The sequence below is a fragment of the Leptonychotes weddellii genome, chromosome 5 (assembly GCF_054177405.1).
Source record: "Leptonychotes weddellii isolate Sample4059 chromosome 5, ASM5417740v2, whole genome shotgun sequence".
NCBI lineage: Eukaryota > Metazoa > Chordata > Mammalia > Carnivora > Phocidae > Leptonychotes > Leptonychotes weddellii.
Window position 1 is genome coordinate 122037718 of NC_138373.1, and position 25100 is coordinate 122062817.

General features: G+C 34.5%; 1 protein-coding gene, 1 long non-coding RNA gene and 1 other non-coding gene across 14 annotated transcripts in view; 1 reads left to right on the plus strand and 2 right to left on the minus strand.

The window, feature by feature from the left end:
* LOC145721851 (uncharacterized) overlaps positions 1-7257 on the plus strand; it is a 45357-nt gene extending 38100 nt beyond the window's left edge. Inside the window, exon 3 of the long non-coding RNA XR_014145814.1 lies at positions 6884-7257. This is a non-coding gene — a long non-coding RNA (uncharacterized LOC145721851). The remainder of the gene's footprint in view (positions 1-6883) is intronic.
* The window catches only part of OSBPL8 (oxysterol binding protein like 8), a 158678-nt gene that overhangs the window by 31287 nt on the left and 102291 nt on the right, over positions 1-25100 (minus strand). For 10 of the 12 annotated variants that reach the window (XM_031032938.2, XM_006737764.3, XM_031032937.2 and 7 more), the window contains 5 exons: positions 14734-14804; positions 8037-8114; positions 6123-6224; positions 3753-3956; positions 1414-1498 (listed from right to left, as the gene is read on the minus strand). In XM_031032938.2, the coding sequence (XP_030888798.1) occupies positions 1414-1498; positions 3753-3956; positions 6123-6224; positions 8037-8114; positions 14734-14804 (540 nt within the window). Of the gene's footprint in view, positions 1-1413; positions 1499-3752; positions 3957-6122; positions 6225-8036; positions 8115-10038; positions 10134-14733; positions 14805-22307; positions 22524-25100 lie in introns of those variants that run through there. The other 2 variants (XM_031032939.2, XM_081822114.1) reach the window with 2 other exon arrangements.
* Positions 13596-13728, minus strand: LOC115942513 (small nucleolar RNA SNORA41). The gene has a single exon (XR_004077134.1). It is a non-coding gene; the product is annotated as a small nucleolar RNA SNORA41 (small nucleolar RNA).

Genomic DNA, 25100 nt, shown 5'->3' on the forward strand with positions numbered 1-25100 from the left:
TTTAAAATCTTAGAACAGTAACAGGTAGTATGATTTGCAACTACCAAAGAAAGTACATAAAATATACTGAAGACATTATGTTTCTACTATAAACAAACTTATCAAAATGATGTTTTGTTGATAAAAGGTCTATCCCCAGGTTTACCATCCATTCTACTTATATGTATGAAAATTTCTGAGTCATGGAAATGCCGGTACAATATTGTAATGAACTGCCATATTAGCAGAAACACTAATATTTTAAATTAAAATTTAGAACTGTATTAGCAAACCAAAACGAAAAAACCCGTTAGTTGCTCTTAAAAATGTATGTGTGTGTGTATATATATATATGTTTCAATATCTGCTGGAAATATCAGTCAAGTAAAACACTTTCATAATGTAAGCTTGTGCCTATGGTATTTTAATTTTAAAAATAATCATCAAGTAAAAGTAAACTGAAAGGTTACAAGATTCGCTAGGCTAAGCTAAATTATAAAACATAAAAGTGAGGAAGAAATCCATTATCAATTATTAAGGTTTTAAAGTTAGCTTTGCTTTCACAAAAGTAAGTTTTGCTCTCTCCATGTTGCTTCAAGAATTAAGTATTAAGTTACTAGGTATAGAACAAAGTTTGTACTTGAATCTCTTACATAAAAAAAACAAAACAGTGTATATGTGTTATGTTAATTAAAAAATATTTATTTATTTGACAGAGAGAGAGAGTACAAGTACGGGGAGCGGCAGGCAGAGGGAGAGGGAGAAGCAGGCTCCCCACTGAGCAGGGAGCCCGATGCGGGGCTCGATCCCAGGACCCTGAGATCATGACCTGAGCCGAAGGCAGACGCTCAACCAACTGAGCCACCCAGGTACCCCTAAATGTTCTTTTTTTTTTTTTAAAAAAGATTTATTTATTTGAGAGAGAGCTCATGTACAAGAGCAGGAAGGAGGAGCAGAGGGGAAACAGACTCCCTGCTGAGTGGGGAGCCTGACATGGGGCTTGATCTCCCAGTCAAGCTGAAACCAACAGTTGGACGCTCAACCAACTGAGCCACCCAGGCACCCCATAAATATTAATTTTTATAATAAAATACAAATAGCATATTAAATGTACCTCTAAAATTATAAAACTTAATGAGTTACCACAAAGAACACTAACCAAATCAAAAGGTGTTAGTATGTCAATGGAGAATGAAGAAGAAAACTTTAGGCTGCCAATTTGACTTCACAATGCTTTCTTCCTATCAGATTTCCCTGTTTGTCTACAAAGTTAATGATATTTTACTATCAAAATCAATTTATGATTACAATACCTCTGCTGTAAATACCATACTAAAGAGATTTTCCCCAAAGGAAAATAAATACACAGTGGCATATAAAATAAATCCTTAAAAATGAGGACCAAAATCAAATCCATCAAAAATCTGTATTTACCATCTGACTCTGAAGTAGCTCGGATGATCAGATAACTGCTAGGTAAGGGCTGAGTTATAGATCCAACTGCTTCACCTTTTGGACCCTTAAAATAAAATAAAATAAAATAAGTGGTATACAGTAGGTATTATGAAATCTCAACTTCATATTATCCATTATTACCCGTAACAATCTAAGTTAGGCATGGGTTATAACCTAAAAGCAAACAACCTTTAACCTCATGCTTCTTAAAAAAGCAGATGGTAAGTATTAAGTTCTCCTCTTCCAACAAATATACCTCCTTACCAGAAAACTGAACAACTTATAGCTATCATTAAATATCTCTGCTTATTGTTCACATAGTAAAGAGAAACCTGCAATTTATTATACTAGACGAAATTTTAATAGAGAAATTTCCATCCCACAGATACTACTAAGATAAATAATATTAAATTTCTAGAGACCTAAAAAAAAAAAGCTGGAACTATAATTTACAAGAAAAAAAGAAATGAATTTTGACTAGGTCTAGGGAAAAATCTCTATTTTACAACCATTGATACAACTGTTATAAAATACTTGTTATAAAATACCAATGAAAAAAGCTAATTTTATTCTTCCAGAAAGAAAGAGGAATTCTTCAGGTGAACCCAGTTCTTCCCTGGAAAGAAAATCTGAGGCTAGAACAGTATAATTTTGATAGACAAAGTGTAATTTTAAGTTGTAAGATCAAAGAATAAAATGAATTTGAGAAGCATAAACATAAAGAAGATATAGATTCAAAATAAAAAGGAAGAAAAAGTCAATTTTAACAAATCCTGTAGTATCACTTGGGTATTTTCAAATAGCTTATGGGCCAACTCCTAGAACCACCATCTAGTCAGACTGCTTGGGTTTCGAGCTTGGTTCCATGCTAGAAAAATTACTTAAGTAACCCCTTTAGGCCTCAATCTCTTTATCTGGGTAATAGGGAAAATTACAACCTCCTTAAAGGTATGAGAATTTTTAAAAGGGGTCCACATAAAGTGCTCAAAAGTCCCAGATACAAAGTAAGAACTGTTAAATATTACTTTTACCTTATCATAGATACTGACTTTAAAGCTGTTTAAACAATGTCCTAAGCATATTTTGCTTGTGGAGAATGTTCTGATGATCATCTAATTGGACAAATTTCCTTCCCTCCCAACAATATTGGGAATTCAGTAAATTTGACATTAAAAATCTTTTTTAATAATTTAAAAATTCATTATAATTCTTTCAATTCCTAATAGTAGTAGTAAAGAATAAATACTATACATAAAGGGTTTTGAAAGTTGTTTTTTCACTTGAGAATCACATGATATATAATTAACAGAGGTTCTCTGGGTTAAATGCTTTCCCTATAGGAAGTGCCTAATCCCAGAATGGAACTAACTCTCTAATCCTAAATTTAGTCCTGCTATGACTATAGGCTACTGAAATAAAAGTTAAAAGTACAGGTGTTTTATAGGTGTATGTATATTGCCTAATTAAGCAATACCAAAAAATATTTAAAAGCTGAAGTTCCTTTTGTTTAACCCTAAGTCTCAATTAGGTGGTTTCCCTTAAAGAAGAACCTCTAAACCCTTTATTCGTATATAATTGACCGTCTTAGAAACTAAAACAATGATTGCTTTGTAAAAATTTAAACTAAATCCATTTATTCCATTAGTGTGTAGTGCATGCTGAGCAAGGAGCCTGATGTGGGGCTCCATCCCAGGACCCTGGGATCATGACCTGAACCAAAGGCAGACGCTTAGCCAACTGAGCCACCCAGGTGCCCTGCATTCCTATTTTCCTGATTAAGTTTCTGCTTTTACACACAGAAGTGACCACAGTAATACTTTTTAGTTTTAAAACAGAGCTCCATCTTCAAAGATAGCTGAACCTCAAGAGTACATAGGACTGCTTCTAGTCACATATTTACATCACTACAGGAAAGACCACACAAATAAATGGCAGCTCTGTTCTAGGGGATCTTATAATTTTGATAGAAACAAAAACACTATAAATATGATACAATATTACAAAGCAAAGTTAGTAATTGCAATAAAAAAAACAGTACAAACTTAATCGCCACGGAGAACACATTATAAAGTATGATGAAAATTTGGGAAACATTTTCTGCAAAAATTTTTAAGATAGATCTTAAAGCTAAACAAAGCCTTTTGGTACGCAGTTCAACATGGGCAGAAAGAAAAAGAGGAATAATGCACTTGAAAACAGAAGCAAATTTAGAAGTCCTGGCAGAGGTCAGAAATCATTAGATTAATTGATTTATCTCCACTCTGAAACTCACAGATTGTCATCTTTATCTTTTACCTATGTAACAAGTGCTTACTTACCTTCACTGCCCAAATAGACTGCTCCAAAGGATGAAAAAGTTTGAAACAAAAGCCATCCTTTTTTGATGGACGTTCAATGATTTCACAGGCATTCAGAAGGACTGTTCCTACCCACTGACCATTTTTTTGGGTTTTATAAATCAGTAGCACCCCGGGTTTCAAAACACACCACAACTTGGTCCAGCTCTTTAGAGTACCACGAATCTACAGAAAGATAAGTTTATTTAGGAAATAAACTCTTTTTCTCTTTTTGCTCCACAATATAAAAACTCAGTAATGGCAAATAGGATGTTTTAATCTAAAATTTCCACAAAATATACACTTTAGATTCAGTAGATTTTTTTTTTAAGCTACTAGATGGTAAGCACCGCACGCAAAGCTAAAAATAGCATAGCTCCTGCCGCCAAGAAACTTAAAGTCTAGTCAGAGACGAGGTCAACAGTTTCAAAATAATGCACCAAGTAGAATGGTTTTCCTAACCCTCCAGGCCAGCTCAGGAGCCATTAAAATATACTTTCCTAGTACCAAGATTCTCCTCTTCTTAGCAACTATCATAATTTTATTTGTGGGAGTATAAGAAAATTCCACCTTTTTAAAAGATTTTTATTTATTTGTCACAGAGAGAGAGAGAGAGAGAGCACAAGCAGGGGGAGCTGCAGGCAGAGGGGAGAAGCAGGCTCCCCGCTGAGCCCAAGGCAGCCACTTAACCAACTGAGCCACCCAGGTATCCCAAGATTATTCCACCTTTTAAGATTGTTTCCCTCCTACCACTATATCAGCAGTGCTGAAATCGCTGCTAGCACAACCACCAGGCATTCCCTAAATATTCACTGAGTGGTAGAAGAGGAAAGAACTCTCTTCCAACCCCTAAAATTACCTTCTCTAAATTACTCTGTTCTTAGTAATTACATAAACTGTGCCATTTCAGTTCTTGGAGGAATATTAAAACACAGTTACCTGAATCTCTCTCTCTAATCTCAAAATGTTCCTCGTCCCAGGATTTAATGTGATGGCAATAACAAGTCTATAACTGTTTTTTCCTATCAATTTCTATTTCTGTCATCCATTAAAAATGTTTCTATGCAAGTCACTGAATTCACAATACTGAAAAGAATGCTAATATATTTAGAATAAAAACTAGGAATTATCCTCACTTTTACTTACTGTAAAACATCTGCTCTCTCAAAGCACTTTTATGAATTACGAAATAAATATAGGACTCCCTAACCCCTGAAATAGGCATACCAGAGTAACTGTAAATAAGAAAAAAATAGTAAGGGGGAGTTTGGAGCCAGGAATGAAGAGAAAATCTTTGAGAAAAGTATGTGTTTATGTAAAAGAAATGGAAAGACAAGAAAAGCAAAAGGAAGAGTTATCCTAAGATAACATTCTGGATCTGGGACATGTGATAATAGAACATGGATGGCAAATATCAGAATGAAGGTATGATTTAGAAAAGTCAGCCAGGGGATGTGTTGGGGACTTTTAGGGGGTTAGCTGCAGGAATTCAATGTCAGAAGACAAGAGGAAGAAGTTTAGCTCTGAAAAACCCAAATGAGACGTGGAGCTTAAAGACAGTCAAAGTAAGTCGAATGTGTTTCCAGCACAACACTGAAGAAGACCCTAGTACTACCTGAACTAACAAGGAAACTATCATTAGGCTCCCATTTTAGTGAGAGAATTTCCACAAAAGATCTCCTAAGGATTTTACATTGGAGGTTGTACCAACTTTTTGGGAGTGGAAAACTTTCAGGGCTGGGGTGATTTTTAGATTAATGTCAGGTACTAAAATTTCCTGGGAGTCAGAGTCTCAACAAGATCATTCTTAAACTCAGCATTAGTCTGAAAGATTCCAACTAAATAACCTTCAGATAAGAATGAGAAAGAGGATAGTGGGGGATGATAAAAAAAAGGAAATGAAAGATAGTGGAAATAACCAGAGGCCAAAATAAGGTATGGAAACAGCAATATGCACGTTTTTCTGAAAATTAATCCTTTCCAAATGATAACTTTTGTATTAACTTTGCTTAATATCTTCTCAATAATGCATACAAGTCTACAATAATACTAAATGATAGTTTGAAGAGCAAAATATTTCTTTAGACTATATAATGTCACACAAACCAAAAAGCCTTTTAAAAAGAACTGCTATCCATATCTGATGTTATTTCAAGACAGACAATGTTAAGTTTCTTTCTCCCCATTAAGACTGGAACATAGAACCTCTGGGATACAGTTAATAGGTTGCCAGTGAAAAACAATCATCCCAGGAGTTGTTTTTGTCTTGAAGGCTTTAGATGCACTCTGGGCTTTCCTATTCCAGTAGGTAAACATCCAGCAATATGAATTCAAGCTTCAATACAAACTGACCTTCAACCAATCAGCCATAACAATAACAGAAGGATCTGTGATTGTACTGAGTAACTCCTTTGTGGCTCTTTTCTTTTCTTCTCGGTAATTTTTCTTTTGCACCTATTTTACAAAAATAATAGAAAAATTAAAAATTCATTAGAAATGGGCAATTTCTTTCTAAAAATTTAGGTCTATAACATGAAGACTATAAGATTCTAAACCTCTTTTAGAATTCTAGCATTTTAGGATAAAAGAACTTTTTTTTTAAGAGCTGGTAGGAATTTTTAGAGGTTAGAATCTAGTTTTTCTGATCACTAGTTCTCTGTATCTTTTTGAAGAATTTACCTTTTTTTAATTACACAATACTACATGTATCCAATCTCATGGTAAGAATTTCAAACAACACAAATAAAGCTAAAAGCTTTATTAGACCCTATCCTATTCCCAATCCCCAGAACTGACCACTATTAACACTTTTGGAAAACACTATCCTTTCAGGCTTTTTCTACGTATACAACCTATAGAAATATATACCTTTTGAGGTTTTGTTTTTTAAACATTTTTTTAAAAAAGGTTCTCCCATTCAATATTTTTGGGAGCATTTCCATGCCTACCTCATTCATTTAATTGCTACATAAGCTTCGTAGTATGAATAAAACATGGGGGTTAACTGGACACATTCTGCATACCAGTTACTGTTCTAAGCACTTTACAAGTACTATCTCATTATCTTCACAATAACCCCAGAAAGTAAGACAATTATTATCCTTATTTTACAGATGAGAAAACTGAAGGACAAAGAGTGACTTACCCAGGATCACACAGCTAGTAAGTCATGGAGGCACGATTCATCAAAGGCAGACTGGCTCTAAAAGACATGCTCTTAACCACCATGCTATTACTGCTCTATAATTTTTCTTAAGTTCTCTTACTGATGGAAATCCACTCTGTTATCAGTTTTTTCATATTGCAGACAATGCTGCATTTGTTTGCAACTGGCAATTTTGCTCTTTCCTGATACTAAGATATTATCATAAAATGATATTAATTCATTCAAAATATCAAAGTTTTACCTTCATAAGTTACCTCTGAGTTAATTTGGGAAGGCTGCAGTGGATTAATATAGTCTTATTATTACTTTGTTATTAAATGGATGGAAAAGTGGTGATAAACTATCAGTGATACATTTCTTTTAGCTATAAAACCTTCCTGTTTTACACTTAATGACAAAAAGACTATATACACCTAACAAAATTTAAATAATTCTACAGCCAAAAAACTTCAGACTTTTGGTCTTTACTAATATGCATATCTGAATAACAGTAGATTTAATATGGGATTGCAAATGCAAATGCATAGAGGATCAGATATAAGAAAAAAAGGGGTAAAAATAGACCATGCAGGGATAAGAGTCAATTAGAGAGCATGTGTTTCTTAAGATCCAGGATCCGTGGCCATTCTGGAAGGCAAGCCCAAGTGCATATTTCTTAAAGAGAGGTTGGAAAGCTGAACTTGTATTTGTTACCTCAAATTTTTAAAACATTGTATACATCAAACAAATGTATCTACCTGTGGGCCAAATTCAGCCCACGACCCTGCAAGTTCATAAACTTGAATTTCAAAAAGCACCAGAGCTTCCCATAACACGTTCTACAACACAGTGATGTGCCCAACTCGGTTCAAGTGTGCAGAGCTGTCCAGTCCTCAGCCAAAGGAATGGTTAGGTGAGGCCGGAGGCAGCACCCGACAGTCATCAAGTAGCCTCTTCAGTTGACTCCAGTGTGCCATACAAATATTAACATTCTTTATGTGTGCCTGTCTGGATATTATTTTTCTTTCTTTAGGAGACACATATTTATCTTGTTATTGATAGCCTACTTTCAAAAGCACATGCAAAGCACAATGTTATTTATGAAATAATTGGAAACTAACCTTGAGAGATTCTTTCTTTGTGAGCTTGCTTGAAGCAGAACTATCCTTCTCCGAGCCATTATAAAGTTTAGATTCAGACTGAATCACACAGAAATGAACAAAGAGAAATCATAATTAAAACCTTCACTTATTCTACATATACAGCATATACAAATTAATGTTAAAGCTATGTTTGTGAATTCTTCCCATTTATTACTGTGATTTAGGCAAAAATAAATTTTCAGGTGTCCATTTTCCCTATATAGATAGCTTTAGTTTAAAAGCTAATCCATGTTAAACCCACAAAAGCACAAAATAAACACTAATCAGGGGTGCCTGGCTGGCTCAGAAAAGGACAATTCTTGATCTTGGGGTCGTGACTTCAAGCCTCACATTGGATGTAGAGATTACTAAAAAAAAAAAACCCTAATCAATAAACTAATCTACAATGTGAGGTTAAATAAGATCATTTGTAAATTTTTGCATTCTACTTTCCAGAATATTTCTAAGAAACATATGCAATTATTTATTCTTAAAACAAAAGTATCCAAAGCAATGTAATTTTTTAACAGTTAAAATATTCCAAGTTAATAAAACAAACCATGTACATTCTAGTTACTGCACACATTGCCCTATTGCTACTTCTCCAATGGAAAGAAATATATCTTCAGAAATTAGTATTAAAACACTATCTAATTCGTAGTGTTCAAAAACCAATATTCCTAGCATCTACTTCTTCCTACCTATCCTAAGTGCCCCTAAAGTATTATTGTCTTAAACTTGTTTCCAGACTTTGCTTATACTTATTTTTATTTGATCTTCATAAGAACCTTGACAAATAGAAGCACCTGGGTGGGTCAGCTGGTTAAGCATCCAACTCTTGATTTTGGCTCAGGTTATGATCTCAAGGTGTGAGATCGAGCCCCACACTGGGGTCCGCACTTAGTGGAAGTCCACTTCTCTCCCTCTGAACCCCCCCAGAGGTGCACTAGCACTTTCTCCCTCTCTCAAATAAATAAATCTTAAAAAAAAAAAAAAAAAAGAACCTTAAAAATAGACATAACAAGTGGTTTTAGCTCCATTTTACAAATCATGAAAGGGAGGTTCTGGAGGTTGATTTTCTAAACTAACAATAATGTAACAGGGATCAGAATCTAGGTCTCCTAATCAAGCACTCTTTTGAAGAGACTACATTCTTTCACCAGAGTAAAAGAGCACAAATGTGAAAGCTGCTTCTATAAATCTTGGACAATAAAATTAAACACGCTTAGTGTCCTCTGTCCTATGATTTTCATTTTTATCTATTGTTAGATACAGGAGAAGGTATTTAAAGTACTTAGCATGGGGGCGCCTGGGTGGTTCAGTTGGTTAAGCGACTGCCTTCGGCTCAGGTCATGATCCTGGAGTCCCTGGATCGAGTCCCGCATTGAGCTCCCTGCTCGGCAGAGAGTCTGCTTCTCCCTCTGACCCTCCCCCCTCTCGTGTGCTCGCTCTCTCTCATTCTCTCTCTCAAATAAATAAATAAAATCTTTAAAAAAAAATAAATAAAGTACTTAGCATAACTCCTGGTGCCAAGAAAGTATATGGGGCTTGATCCAAATGGTGGCTTTCAAATGTTGAATGGCTAGACCTGCAAAGCACTAGGTGTGATTACAGATAACAAAACTTTGGGTATGAACTCCCTCACTCCATTTGAAGAACCATGAAGGCAGGGACCATACTTATTCACCAATGACACCCAGCTATCACCTGGGGAAAAGAAAGGGCTCACTAAATATCTGATGAATTAATAAAATGAAAATTAAACTAGCATTTGCAACTCATTTCTTTTACCTCTCTGAAAAAACACCTCTGCTATTTGGTACGAAATATGGGTGATTATGGTGATGATGACAATAACTGGCTGCACTAGATAGAAGGGAACTACAAACTATGTACAATGCAGAAGGTGGGGATTAACCCAATTAAATTTTTGTTAAAGTCACCCCTTTGAGAACTGAACTTGAAACATCATACTACTTACTCTCATGGCAATGGCACACTGATTGTGATAACAAAACAATTTTACAAAGTTGCTCAAGCCAAACAGTCTCTGTCTTCTCTTTGCCCCCGAGAACCTAAAGATGGCACAGCTACTGTCAGAAAAATAGGATGATTTCTATTTCTCACAGCTTAATAGGAAAATGTGTATTATAATATACTTCTTAGACACTAGTAAATGAAGAATAAATGCTAACAGAAATGGCTGCTTATTCTTTACCAAGTACTTTCCTAAACACTTCACATGCACTACCTCATTTAATCCTCAAAGCAACCCTATGAGATAGTAATAATATCTCCCTTCTGCTAATAAGAAAACCAAGACTAACCAATTAAAAATAACTTCCCAAAGTCGCAGAGCCAATAAGGAGATGAGCTGGGATTTGTACCCCGGTCTACCTAATTCCCAGTCTCATGCTCTTAGCCATTTCACTGTAATGATTTCTCACCTTTTAAAACTATTTACACAGAATTTTAGCCAGACTCAAATTTAAGATTTATCTTCATGAACAACAGGAAATATATTTCCCTGACATGACAAGATCTGGCTTGGTGATTCCTAAAAGATTCTAGAATATAAGGCACCTGCAGGCCAGAAGGGGGTCATCTGAGCTTGGTAAATTTTAGAGAACACATATTTCAAGGAATCCTTGCCATTCTGTGTAGCCAGTTCTGGGGGGAAAAAAAATCCACTGACCAAGTTCTACAAGCTTTTTAAATACACTATACCAAAGTTTTCTGTATCAACAGGTTTCCTTTTAAATACCAAAACTCAAACTATTTTTGTTGGAAATATTTTACTAAACTAACTTGGTCCTTCTTTTATAACCTTACTGAACACTATCTTAATGATCACCACAGGGTTTAATATATAGTACTGTTTGTTTCTTCATTAAATGGTCTTAGAATGCTCAGTAGGTTTTCTTTTTCCTTCCTTCTTTTCATTTCCCCCCATAACTATTGTCCTCTTACGGGCTGCGTGATTCAGGAGGTTATTCAATCTCTTTCAGTCTTAGCTTCCTTGTTTGTAAATGAGGATACTCTTATTAACCCGTAGGGTTGCTCTGAGGGTTAAATGAGGTAGTGTGCATGATGTGTTTAACATACTACTTGGTATATATTGTGTTTCAGGTTTGTGACTATCCTCTAGAGTGTAAGTGCTATCAAAAATCTGGCCTTTAAATAAATGGAACATTTATGTATGAGAATACTTTCCTCTTGCTTTGAAAACTACAAAATACTACAGATATAAGGGATAATGTTCATGTTAATATGACTAGATCAGATATCCTGATTTGGAAGGGTTTTTTAAATGTCCAGGTAAATATATTTTTTACATCAAGTGATAGACATGTAGCATCCCTATAAATAAGCAGATGTATGTATGCCTGGAGAATCAAGTCAATAAATAGATCTGGGCTCAAAAACTACTACCCTTGTAGTAGGATTACTTTTATCCCACTAGACACAGTACCCATGCTGGAAATTCCTTTTGTTGAGATGGACTACTAAAAATTCATTTAAAAATGCTAACAGCAAGATGAGATGGGATTTGATTAACTGACTTTTCCAATCCACTCATTTATAGGATGCATGAGAAATAGAAACTGTATTTTTTTAAAAATGGGGGGGTAAAAAAGTGTATTCCATTGTGCTTACTGGTCTTAATCATGTATTTTAAGAAATAATCCCAAATCCTATGACCAAAATGGCAGTATTAATACTTTTTGCATCAAATTCAGAAAAATATAAGGTTAAAATTATGATCATCTCAGTTATGCACACTGATTACAGAAGGAATAACAAAACTTTGTTTCCTGAAGTTACTTAAGGTTAAAATGTTCAGAATTCCATGAGAATGTGGTTTAATAATAAATGTATAAATTTTAGGATTGTTATGAAAAATAAGACTGGGTTATATGTTAGAATATTTAAGGACAAACTGGTGACTATGCATCTCTTCAGCTAACAGAATAAACAAGGATTAAATCTAAGTTAAGATAGAATCAATAGGTTTCAACTGTTGGAAAATATCAGGATTTAAGAACAATTTCACTTACACTAGTTACCATGTTAAGAATCCCATTCATTCACTGTAATTTCCCCTCCCTTTTTAAATAAGCTCTATGTCCAACGTGGGGCCTGAATTCACAACCCCAAGATCAAGAGTCGCATGCTCTACCAACTGAGCCAGCCAGGTGTCCCTCCACTGTAACTCTTATTCAAAAAAAGAAGATGAATTCTCAAATACCTACTATTAACCAGGTACTCTGTCAGGCACTTGCAGTATCACAATCTGGGATGTGGATCTTTTCTCCTTTGTACAGATAAGAAAACTGAAGCCATTTTGAATCCCAGCTTTACCACTCTGACCCTTATTTAATTTCTCTAAGCTTCAGTTTGTTCACTTAGAACATGGGGCCAATAATACCTACCACCTTTTAGTATTGTTATGAGAGTTAAGGTGACACACAGTAAGCTCTTAATACAAAATAGCTATTAATATCACTGTAATTAGTATCTAAGAAGTCACAGGTAATATATATGAATCAAGATTCAAACTTGCTTTTTTGACTTTAAAACAGTGCTGTCCAGCAGAACTTTCTGAATGACAGAAATGCTATATATGGCTACTGAGCACTTGAGATACGGCTAGTATAACTGAGGAACTTCTAATTTCACTTGATTTTAGTTAATTTAAATTTAAAGAGTCCAAAATGACTGGTGCTATTAAAAGTACAGCTCTGCTTTTATTTTTTTTAATTTATTTTTGTGTATGTGTTGCTTTTTTTTTTTTTTTTAAGATTGTATTTATTTATTTGACAGAGAGAGAGACAGCGAGAGAGGGAACACAAGCAGGGGGAGTGGGAGAGGGAGAAGCAGGCTTCCCGCAGAGCAGGGAGCCCAATGCCGGGCTCGATCCCAGGACCTCGGGATCATGACCTGAGCCGAAGGCAGTGGCTTAACCGACTGAGCCATCCAGGCGCCCCTAAAAGTACAGTTCTAAAGCCTATTTTTTTTTCATTAATCCACCCTGCTTCATTAAGGTATGTAAATTTTCTTTTCAGGCTCCCTGCCCTCCTTCTTCCCCTCTCCCCAATTTAGAGATTACATATAGGTGGCTGTGATATATAAGTGTGGGGTTTAAGTATTTAGACTTCTGAGAAGGAATACTGTTCTACCACATATTCAACAATTCTGGTATTAACTGCTTGAAAATAGGTTTAAAAAAGTTCTATAAATTTCATTATATTTCTAGCTATTGAAGACTCAAAATAAATTATTTTTCCTTTACACATCTCATAAAATGATCAAGGAATTTCTTACTTGTATGCTATATATACATATATATATATATATATATATATATATATGGTACTATTAAACTTCTATCCTAAGTACTTTTACACATATGATATTTAAGTAATGAATACTTGAAAAGTGTGGATAAAATGTGTATAAAATTACACATTAAAAAAAATCATGCACTCTTCTCAACCATTGTCATGCACAGAAACAAAAATGTAGGTTTTTTTCATGTTCTGTTCGTCATACATATGCCCACTTCTATTTTGTTAAGAAAGAGGTGTTTAATCATGTAAACAGTTTCTTTCCCACAGTGGAATGCCACAACTGCTCCCATGAGGACAGCTAGAGACTAGGAGCTGTGGCAGAAAAATAATGGGTAGCAGCTCTCATTAGCTGAGAACAGCAGAGAATACACTAGCTTAAGAAATAGATTTTCTGACAGTCACTGAAGTTTGATTCCACAAACAAAAGCTTCTTCTATTGAACCTGACCTGAAATAACAGTCAGAAGTCAAATTCTTTAACAAATTATAGCAAATATATTATATATAGAATAGAATATATATATTCTATATATTAGAGAAATTACAAACCCATAGGAAAAGCAATGTATTACATAGTGTTTCTCAAATTTGAATATATACTCTTAAAGAAAAAGTTCTCAACAGTAAAAATATATACAAGTATCCCAGTTTGAGAATTACTAATTTAGGAAACTGTATCTCATTCTAAGAAAATGTCTTTCAATTGCAGGCGATTACTGCAAGAGACCTTTGGCCTTTAACTGGTAAAATGTATTTTTTTTTTAAGATTTTATTTATTTATTTGACAGAGAGACACAGCGAGAGAGGGAACACAAGCAGGGGGAATGGAGGAGGGAGAAGCAGGCTTCCCACCAAGCAGGGAGCCCGATGTGGGCCTCGATCCCAGGACACTGGGATCATGACCTGAGCTGAAGGCAGACATTTAACGACTGAGTCACCCAGGTGCCCCAAAATGTATGTATTTTGACTGTCATTCAAATAAACTCAAAACACTTAAGAGTTAAAAAACAAAACAAAACAAAACACAAGGAATCCTGAGAACTTCTCCGAATGGAATTCTCAGTCTGAGAAGTACTACAATAACAGACATATCAGAAGCAATATAACTCTGGAGAGAACACACTGGTTACCAACAGGCTGTATTTCTAAGTAACCAACAGGACCGACATCAACCCCAGTGGAACTTTCCTTTTTTCTTATATACTGCATGATTTAGATATACCAATATAAAAACATCCCATAAAAATCTGATAGAATTTTATTGTTCTTCTTCTTAAATATTAGAAAAATGCCATAGTCATGTATTTGGGGACAACACATGCTTACCTTGCTCTTTGACATAGAAAGTGAAGATTCATCTTTATTTTGAGAAATGTCTTCCTTTCCTCTTTCAAAACCTTTAAAAAACATTGTTATTATTTTAGTATTACTATATAGCATACAGGCATTAAGAAGCAAATGCATATAAGTCATCCAATTTCAAATATACATTATATTTGATGTATATTGGTACAAAAGCTTAGACTAAACATACAGTGTTAAACTATTATAGTTTAAAACCCTTCTAAGGGATCATATGTAGTATAATAACTCTTTAGAATAAATTAAGGCTTACAAAGGCAATGAAGTCTTTTCCTGAACCCATCAACATCAAGCTAAATACCTCTTTTCTGTGCTCCTAGAGCACTTTTCATGAACTCAGTCCTCATGGAGCTTTTATTCTAGTGACTTTTTTTTTTCTTTTTTTCTTTTTTTTAAGATTTATTTATTTATGGGATGCCTGGGTGGCTCAGTCAGTTAAGCATCTGCCTTCAGCTCAGGTCATGACCCCAGGGTCCTGGGATTGAGCCCCACGTCAGGCTCCTGGCTCAGCAGGGAGCCTGCTTCTCCCTCTCCCTCTGCCTCTCCCCCTGCTCATGCTCTCTGCTCTATCTCTGTGCCTCAAATGAATAAAAATTTTTTTAAAATCTTAAAAAAAAAAAAGAAGATTGATTTATTTATTTTGAGAGAGAGACAGAGAGAAAGAGAAGCAGACTCCCCCATGAGTGCAGAGCCCGACATGGGCGGGGCTTGATCTCAGGACCCTGAGATCAAGACCTGAGCTGAAACCAAGAGTCGGTTGCTCCACTGACTGAGCCACCCAAGCGCCCCTCTAGTGAACTCTTTTCTAATAAAGAATCCTAACTGAAAGAACCAACCCAGCATATTTTTAACACCTCTTGCCAAATCAGAAACAATTCTAGAATTGGTGATAAAGGACTAGAGAAAATAAATCTAGATTGAGGGGCAGACTTAAAAACCTAACAATGTGCTTATTGTGAGAATTAAATGAGGATCCATTAGAAAGCATTTAGCATAGTATTTTCCATATAGTATACATTCAATTCATGTTGACTCTTAAGATGATCATCGGCAGTGACTATTGTATACAAATTCTAAAAGAATGAATCTAAAATACATGAATGTACTGGGATGAACATGCACAGATCCCTGCAATCATGTAACACATTAACATAACACTATGCCAAAAGCAATTAACAGATTAATGTTATTAAGAGTACAATTAGAGAGGGGTGCCTGGGTGGCTCAGTCGGTTGAGCATCTGCCTTCGGCTTGGGTCATGATCCCAGGGTCCTGGGATCGAGCCCCACACTGGGCTCCCTGCTCAGTGGGAAGCCTGCTTCTCCCACTCCCACTCCCCCTGCTTGTGTTCCTGCTCTCACTCTCTCTGTGTCAAATAAATAAAATCTAAAAAAAAAAAAAAAAAGTACAATTAGAGAAATGTTAATACTGAAATTTGCGTGGCCGGTATAAAAGGAGCAATACTCAATTTAAAGATGTTCCTTCTACTTTTGAGGGCAAGTATTATTAACTCTTCCCTATAATAATTTGTTCTAAGTCCAATAAAAGCCTATATTAAAAATACATACATAATTATTCATAAAGCAGCACTTAAATAATCATCAGTAGCACCAGTGCCTGAAGCATTTAAAAATTATTTCTAACATATTAATAATACCATTTTTCTCTATTTGGCTTTTATTAGCTAAAAACAAATCCATTCCAATTTCCTAATCCAGAGATTTTACTGCATTGTTTTCTGTAATATGAAGAAGGTATCTTCCCCCACCCCCCAACTCTGTTAAGGAGGATCACTCAATCCCAATACTAGGGGGAAACAAAACTATTTCATAAATGCAATATGAAATTTTAAATAACTTACCAAAATTTTAGACTTTAGTATAAAGCAAACCAAAGTTACTTAATTCAGTTTAAAAATTCTAAAATATTTATTCATAGTAACATTTTATAATAAGTAATTCTTTTTTAAGATTTATTTATTTTAGAGAGCACGTGAGCATGGGGGGAGGGACAGAGGGCGAGGGAGAATTTTTTTTTTTAAGATTTTATTTATTTATTTGACAGAGAGAGCAAGCACAAGCAGGGGGAGTGGCAGAGGGAGGAGGAGCAGGCTCCCCACCAAGCAGGGAGACTGATGTGGGGCTCAATCCAGGACCCTGGGATCATGATCTGAGCCGAAGGCAGACGCTTAACCAACTGAGCAACCCAGGCACCCCTGTAATAAGTAATTCTTAATATTAATGAATTATTATTTTCTACCATGTGTGGAGATTCAAAATTACTTTAAAATTACTCCTCTATTTTTTTTTTTAAAAAGTGGTATTTATAGACAAAATTCTGAAGCCTATAACACATTATTGACCATTATTAATAATGCAGAGCAATTTCAGATCATGACTTTTTACCCAGTTTCCTTGTTAGTGATTTTAGGTAGTAAATTCTCTTCCTACTATCCTCCCAACTGCCTCAATGATACAGAAATCTATATCCCCACCAAAATGGCTAAAATTAAAGGGATACTACCTTCCAAGTACAGATTAGAATGTGGAGCAACTGGAACTCTATTCACTACTGGTGAGAGTATAATGGGACATAACCACTTTGGAAAACTATTTGAAACTACGTACTAAAGCGGAATTTATGAATATTCTAACACAAAGCAATTCTAATCCTAGATATACCCAACAGAAATGGTTGTGTATATTCATCAAAGTAAGATACAAAAATGTTCACACCAGCTTTATTCATAATAGCCAAAGTCTGAAGCCAACTCAAATGGTTATTAAGGTTGAATAAATGAATATATTTGCACAATGGAATGTTACACAGCAATGTAGTAGTAATTAAAAGAACCAATTACTACTACAGAAAACAACAGACACAATATTGAGCAAAAAAAGCCATGTCTTTCCATTAAAAAAAAAAAAGCACATACTGTATGACTCCATTTATATACAGTTCAGGAACTGGCAAACCTGATCTATAGGGATAGAGGTTGTTACGGTGGTTTACCTTTGTTAGTAGAAGGAATTGACTGGGAGGGGCAAGAGGCACTCTTCTGTGGTTCTGGGAAGTGGCTACATGGGTCTATATGTAACTTAAAATTCAAAAGGTTGTGCCTTTAACTTTTCTGTGTAAGTTATGCCTCAATAAAAAAATAAATAAAAACTCAGCCTTCTCTATTCTTCCAGTTTATTAGACCTCTCCTGCTTTGGCATCCTTCCTCACTTAGTCTATATCCCTTTAACTTATTTTGCACCTAATTCTTATTAATTCATCAATAGTAATAATTAACATATTAATGAAAACAATAAAGGAACCAACATCCACTTGTAAGAACGTGTGATTATGACACTATGCTAGATGTTTTACCTACTAATTTTTAAAACAACACCACAAAAAAACCCCACATATTAACTATATTTTATATAATTGAAAAAGCCAAGGTTCGCAGAAATTAAGTAACTTGACTAATGTCAGTAAGTATCAGAGCTAATTCAAACTTAGGTCTAACTTTAAAATTCATGCTATTTTTAGAATGCTAGGTGCCTCTCAAGACCCAAGGCCACCTCTTGTCGGTGGCCTTGCTCTGACTGTGTAGGAATAGTTAGCTCTCCCTTCTCCGAGATATATAGCATTTCATACATATTTGTACTACCCTCTTTATCACAATATACTTCAATTATTTGTTTTCATGTTCATATTCCATACTTGACTGTGAATTCCTGAAAAGAAAGGTCTAATCCTTATTCACCCTTTCAAACATAAAAATTTGATAATTTGTTGCAAAAATTAACAAAACTGGACTCCACTGTTATTTGTAATTATTTTATTAAATACATAAAATATAGAACAGCTTCAGAAAATGCATAAAATATGTATAATTTAATGTATACAGTGAATATTGGCATAACCACCACCAAATAAAAAAAAACAAATGTGTGTATATATATATATACACACACACCTACCTGTGAGTTTCTTTGAATTCTAGAATTCCTGGGTTATAGTGTATGTGTTCTTCAACTTTAAGGATACCAAATTGTTTATTTTTCTACTAATAGAGTTCTCCTTTCTCCATATCCATGGTAACATCAATATTGACAAATTTTTAATATTTTTGCTAATCTCTGGGGTGTGTATATCAATGGTATAATGGGCTTCTAGTTTGCATGTCCCTGACTATTAATGATGTTGAGCACTTTTAATTAGCCATTTTAACTTTCTCTTTGTGAAGGACCTCCTCAGATCCTTTGTGCATTTATTTTTTTTAAAGATTTATTTATTTGAGAGAGTACGCACATGCACACGCTCACACACCCAGGGGGAGGAGCAGAGGGAGAGAATCTTTAGGCAGGCTCCCCATGGAGCATGGAGCCTGACAAGGGGCTCAATCCCACAATCCATGAGATCATGACCTGAGCCAAAACCAGGAGTCAGATGCTTAACTGACTGAGCCACCCAGGAGCCCTAATCTTTTGTGCATTAAAAAAAAAAAAAAATATATATATATATATATATATACATACACACACACACACACACACACACACAGAGTCTATCTTTTTCTTATTGATTTATATAGGAATTCTTGATGTATTCCAGATACTGGTCCTTTGCCAGCTATATGTTACAAATAACTCCCTATTCTTGTCTTTTTATTACCTGCATTTTTTTTTTTTTTATAAACCACTCAATTTTAAGGTAGTAAAATTTAGCCATCTCATTCTTTAATGGTTAGTGCTTTTTGGTCTTAAGAAAGTCTTCCCTAGGGCGCCTGGGTGGCTCAGTTGGTTAAGCGACTGCCTTCGGCTCAGGTCATGATCCCGGAGTCCCAGGATCGAGTCCCGCATCGGGCTTCCTGCTCGGCAGGGAGTCTGCTTCTCCCTCTGACCCTCCCCCCTCTCATGTACTCGCTCTCTCTCATTCTCTCTCTCTCAAATAAATAAAATCTTTAAAAAAAAAAAAAAAAAAGAAAGTCTTCCCTAAATCTGTGGTCACAAAAATATTTTTAAGTAGTGTAGTAATACACAGAGTTTACTTCCTCCTACTAACCCAATGGAATATTATCCCTAAATAAATTAACACCATGTCCCTAACTTCTAATTTGTTAACAGAATACAAGTGCTATCATCATTGACAAGGTATAACCTTTCATATACTTCCGTAATAAATTTGGTTCAATGTTTAGATATAATAAAGCAAGCTTTATGCTGCTTCAGTCTTGCTAAAATGTATTTACAAATATAGCTACATTAATATTAACTATAATGAACATAGCCAAGAATCAAGAAATTGTACTAAAAAAAAAAACTCTGAGAGTCAAAATATAGTAAAAAGAAACCTATCTGTGCACTAAAGCTCACACAGTTTGCCCATAAGTGATTTATTTGCTCAAAGTTTATTTACTCCAATTTTCTGGTACTATTCTAGAGATTGGTCCAATAAGCATATCTAGAAGTTATACCTGAGATTGCGGAAAGAAACAGATAATCAGACATGAACTTAAAAAAAAAAAAAAAAGCACTATGGTGTTATTGGAAATACATGGGCAGGTGGTACCATTTCTATACTATAGCTCGTCATAAAGAAAAACGCCAAACCAATATATTTCTTAAGGTAGAAAGACAAAAAAGTAATTTTTTCCTAAGGAAACTAAAATGAAAAGAAGGTTATGTTCAAAGTAGTAAGGCAAAATGATCTTTCAATATCACTAACACAGAACCTCTCCTCTAATAATGTCAGGTAAAACCAAATGCATCTAAAATTTTTTTCAGTAAAATGAAAGGTCCCAGAAGAAATATGTTTTATTTTTTAACTGGAAAAACAACAACATAAAAGCCACTTTTCTGAAGTACCTAATTCCATTCTATTTCTTAGCTGATAAAATGCAACATAAAGAGCTTCCATTGTGGCTGGTTGCAGTACAACTGTTGGTTGTAAAAAGGGGGATATGGAAGCATCCCTATGAATATGATTTTCTTTATTTCAAGAATTAGAAAACAAAGCCAACCATTTACTTTTCCATTCAAATAAATCAATCCAGGGTGACCTTCAATATATTCTTTGACAAGAGAAATTGACAATTCTGCCTTTAGTTACCTAATTAAGTAAACAGCAAACTTTTAATAAAAGTGAAGTTTTCTGTTGTTTAGTAGTCACATGATTATTCTTTAATATTAAGTAGAATCATTGCATGAAAGTCAGCAAACATTTGCTACAAGGTTGCTAGCTTAAAAAATAAAATACAGAAACACAGAAATAGAACTAAGTCACACTGTAAAAGCAAATAGAGTATTTAACAACTTTCAAATTTTTCAGCATGTTGTATTTTCAAAGACACTTCTGAACAAAGACAAATAACTAAAATGTACACCATTTTGAGAACATAAGAAGCATGATAGTAACCATGCTATACTGAGAAAATGAAATACAGATTATGAATGCTGTTTATAGCTTATGCTACTTAGGCAACAGTTCAGGACTATGGTTCCCAATTCTTTTGTGAAAACACTGTCAGAAAAGAAATCAGTGAATTTATAATGATTTATTTAATTGTCCAGGTAGCACCATCTATACGGTGTTTCACTATCTCAAAATAATGCATATACCACCTATCAGCATGAATATTCATAAAAAGCCAAGAATAAATGTTAGTGTGAAAGCAGAAAACATAATTCAAATTTAACAAAACGTGTCAGAAAAATCTAGAGATGGTTAAAGCAAGCACCAGTTTCAGTGATTTCTTTGCCATGAGTATTGAAAGAATATTTTCATTTTAAAAGAAAAATATAACCTCAAAAGACTAGACAAAATTATGTTGCAATTTAAATTTTGAAAGGAAAATAGAGATTTTAACATATTTTAAAATATATATCCAAATATTTGCTATAATAAATCTTTTTCATACAATTAAAGACCTATTTCATAAACCAATTATTTAATGTCTGAATCATAGCTGTCAAATGCCTAATTTCATTTTAAAATTGTTACCTTAAAAATAACAATTTCTTAGCACATACTAATTATACAAAGACACATCTAACAACAAGAAGGCTATTTCAAAAATTATACTTGGACAGAAAACTTCACTTTAGTCAGGACCTGAACCATTAAAGCTTAAACTAAATAGCAATTTTAACATAGTTACTATCAATATTAAATATCTGGGTTTCATTTGCAAAAACCTCAGATTAATTTGCTTATTTATAGAATGTTACATTTATCTCAAGTCCAGAAAAGGTTTTAATTTTATCAAAGGATTATAATATTTATTTCTATAATTAAAGCAAAAATTCATGCTATCAGCAATGCAAGATTTGTAATTCACTGAATCACTAGTTCTCAAGTTTGGGCTTAAGAGATTTTAAGAGAAAACATGGAAAAGCCAAGCCATATAGCAGCAGTCACTAAAACTGAACCTTTCACTACAGAATCTGTTTCATTTAAATGAAAGCAGTTTTAAGATGCTGGAATATCTAGTTTAATGAAAAGCCTGCAAGAAATTAAGAAAAGAATGCAAGATTAAACAAACAAACCTGGCAAGGAAGGAGAAAGTTCATTGTATCCTCCAAATGAAGCATTCCGGACAAGCTTTCGGCCATCAATTCGTGGAGGAAATAAAACAGGCGAAACCACAGTACAGGAAGAAAATCTACGTTGTTGTGAGCTCTCTTCTTTCATGGCTTAGAAGGTCTATTTAACGTATATGTTCACCCAGAAGGCTAATTAGATCAGTATGGCAATGAGAGGCTTTTCTCTCACATCCAAATGTAGCGAAACCCACCAGCACAAACAAAGGACACACACATTTAACAGCAAAGGAGAAGGACCAGAGACTGTCAAATCAGCAATAAACAGAAAAGGCATTAAGCCTTGCTAGTGGGTTGTTGGTTTTTTTTTTTTTTAATGAACTGATAAACAAGAAAGGCAATTCCACTAATGTTTTACCTTTTTATCAAACCAGCAATGCCCTGAACTGAGTTGCTGCTTTAGTAAAAACAAAGCAAGATCAATACTTAGAGATTCAGGATGAAGTAAAATGCAACCCTTTTCTCATATCCGTTATGTTTTTGTAGTATCTGCCACACTTCCCACCTCTTCCGATTCTTTCCAGTTTTTGCTTACCTCATAAATGGATATAAATATAACACTGTTTATCTTTCCTGAAGCCTCTAGATCTATATCTAATCCACTGCGTACCTCAGCCATGTTTAAGAATTCATAAGGAAAGATATTCTTTCAAGTACAATTTTTATGGATTCTAACAGCTAAAGTGGAAAATAAATATTTAAGTTTTACCTCTAGCAAGGACATATGAGTCATTAAGACAATGTTAATGCAAACCAATCCAGAAGGAAGACTGAAAAGACACCACAATAATGCTGAGTGCTCTAACACATGTTCTCTTGAAACAGATAGGAGCTGCTGTAGTTCCTGGTCAACGCATTTAAACTTTTCAAAATATATCATCTACCAATAAGGATTTTCCACTTAAAACTCTCCTATTTAAAGAAAAATGCAGCTTTATTATCACAATAACAAATGGAATACCTTTCTTTACTAGGTTAAAACTAAGTTACTGGTATGATTCTCACATTATTAAATCTAACAGTAAAGTGCCAATAGCCAAATTTATGGTCTATGCTATCTCTTTATAACTACCATTATAATTTCAACTGACAGTGGTTCATTTTTATAGGTACTTTACTATACGATCTCAGTTTCCTTCCTCCTATTGTGCATACATTTCAAGGCTATTTCTCCACTCCTATACAATAACATCCTATATAATCTAAGTCTGTTTCTCTTTACTAGAAAGTACACTTAACAAATAAATTTAATTTCCTTTATGTAACATGTTCTTTATTGGGCAAAGGCATTTCAAAAATCAAATAATGGTAAAAATAAGTTTACAGTTGATAATTACAACTACAACAGGGATTTGGGTTGTTTTGTTTGTTTTGCTTTTCTCCATGTCATGAAATATAAATGACCATTAATTATAGACAAGAGAGAAATAATTATAATTCATACAATGGTGCTTGACTCTCAAGGCATTGTTGTGTTAATGGTTAAGCAGGATTTGAAATTAAACTGCCTGGGTTCAAATCCCAGCTGGATGCATTTTAGCAATTATGTTAATTTCCGTGGGTCTCTGTTTCCTCATCTACAAAATGCTAATAATATTACCTATATTACCACATTGTTATTAGGATGAAATTGGATAATATATGTAAAATTTAGAAAGGTTTCAGGTTAAAATGGCAGAAGGAAGACACTAACCTAATGTGTTCTCTCCTAAAACTAAAATTGTAAGAAAGGGGTAATTTCTTAAAAACAGAAAGTATGGGTACGTATTCCACAAGTATGGATCCAGGATAGGATACAATAACAACATATATTTGACATTGGAAAGCATGAGATTAACAAGTAGTCACTGTCTTGCATATCCCAGAAAGCTGAATCACAAACCAGCAATGGCAAAAACTGAGAACCAGCCCTATTTATACCAAAGAATCCTTTTGCAGATAATTCGTAACACCAACTTCCTCTAGATCAGGAATCAGATAAGCTATTGACATCACCAGTAATTCCAGAATCAGGACCAAAATATAAGCAGTGCTTTCAAAATTAGAAGGAAAATGACTTCCAACTTAAAATTCCATACCCAGCCAAACTATCAACTACATATTAGGGTAAAATAAAGGTATTTTTAAACATGTAAGGTCTAAAATTTACTTTCCATGAGTATTTTCAAATAATTTACTAGAGCAGTCCTTCTCACCTGGGATTCATTAGGCCTACTGCATTGAAATATCCACTTTTCAAAATGAATTAACCTTTTCTCCCATACATCTATAATGGCTCTACCCATGCACCATAATCCTTGGGAGAACTGAGAAAATATTCACTTAAATTATTTTCTATAGGCCTTACTTCCCTCATACAACCCCACTTGAGAATGGCTGTACTAGAATTGTATTTTACCAAAAAGTGATTGGAAAAGTAAGAATGCATGGGATACAGGAAACAGGATACTCAATATAAAAGAGCTGTCATCATCCAAAATGTCCCCTACCACTGTACTCTCTCTTTGTAAACCAAGGACAAACTGTTTGGGTGAACTCTGCCCAATTTTTTCTGACTTTGGCTTGTCTTGATAGTATGCTGATGATGTTTCTTCTCTGTTCCCCCATGCTATGATGTTTGGATAAGGTGAGTACACTTCCAGTACACTGAAATGTTCTACTGCCAGAGTCCAGTTCCAGCCGGGGTGGGTCTCTTGTAGGAAAGGACGGTGTCGGCGATGAGGAGACACAGGTACAGGA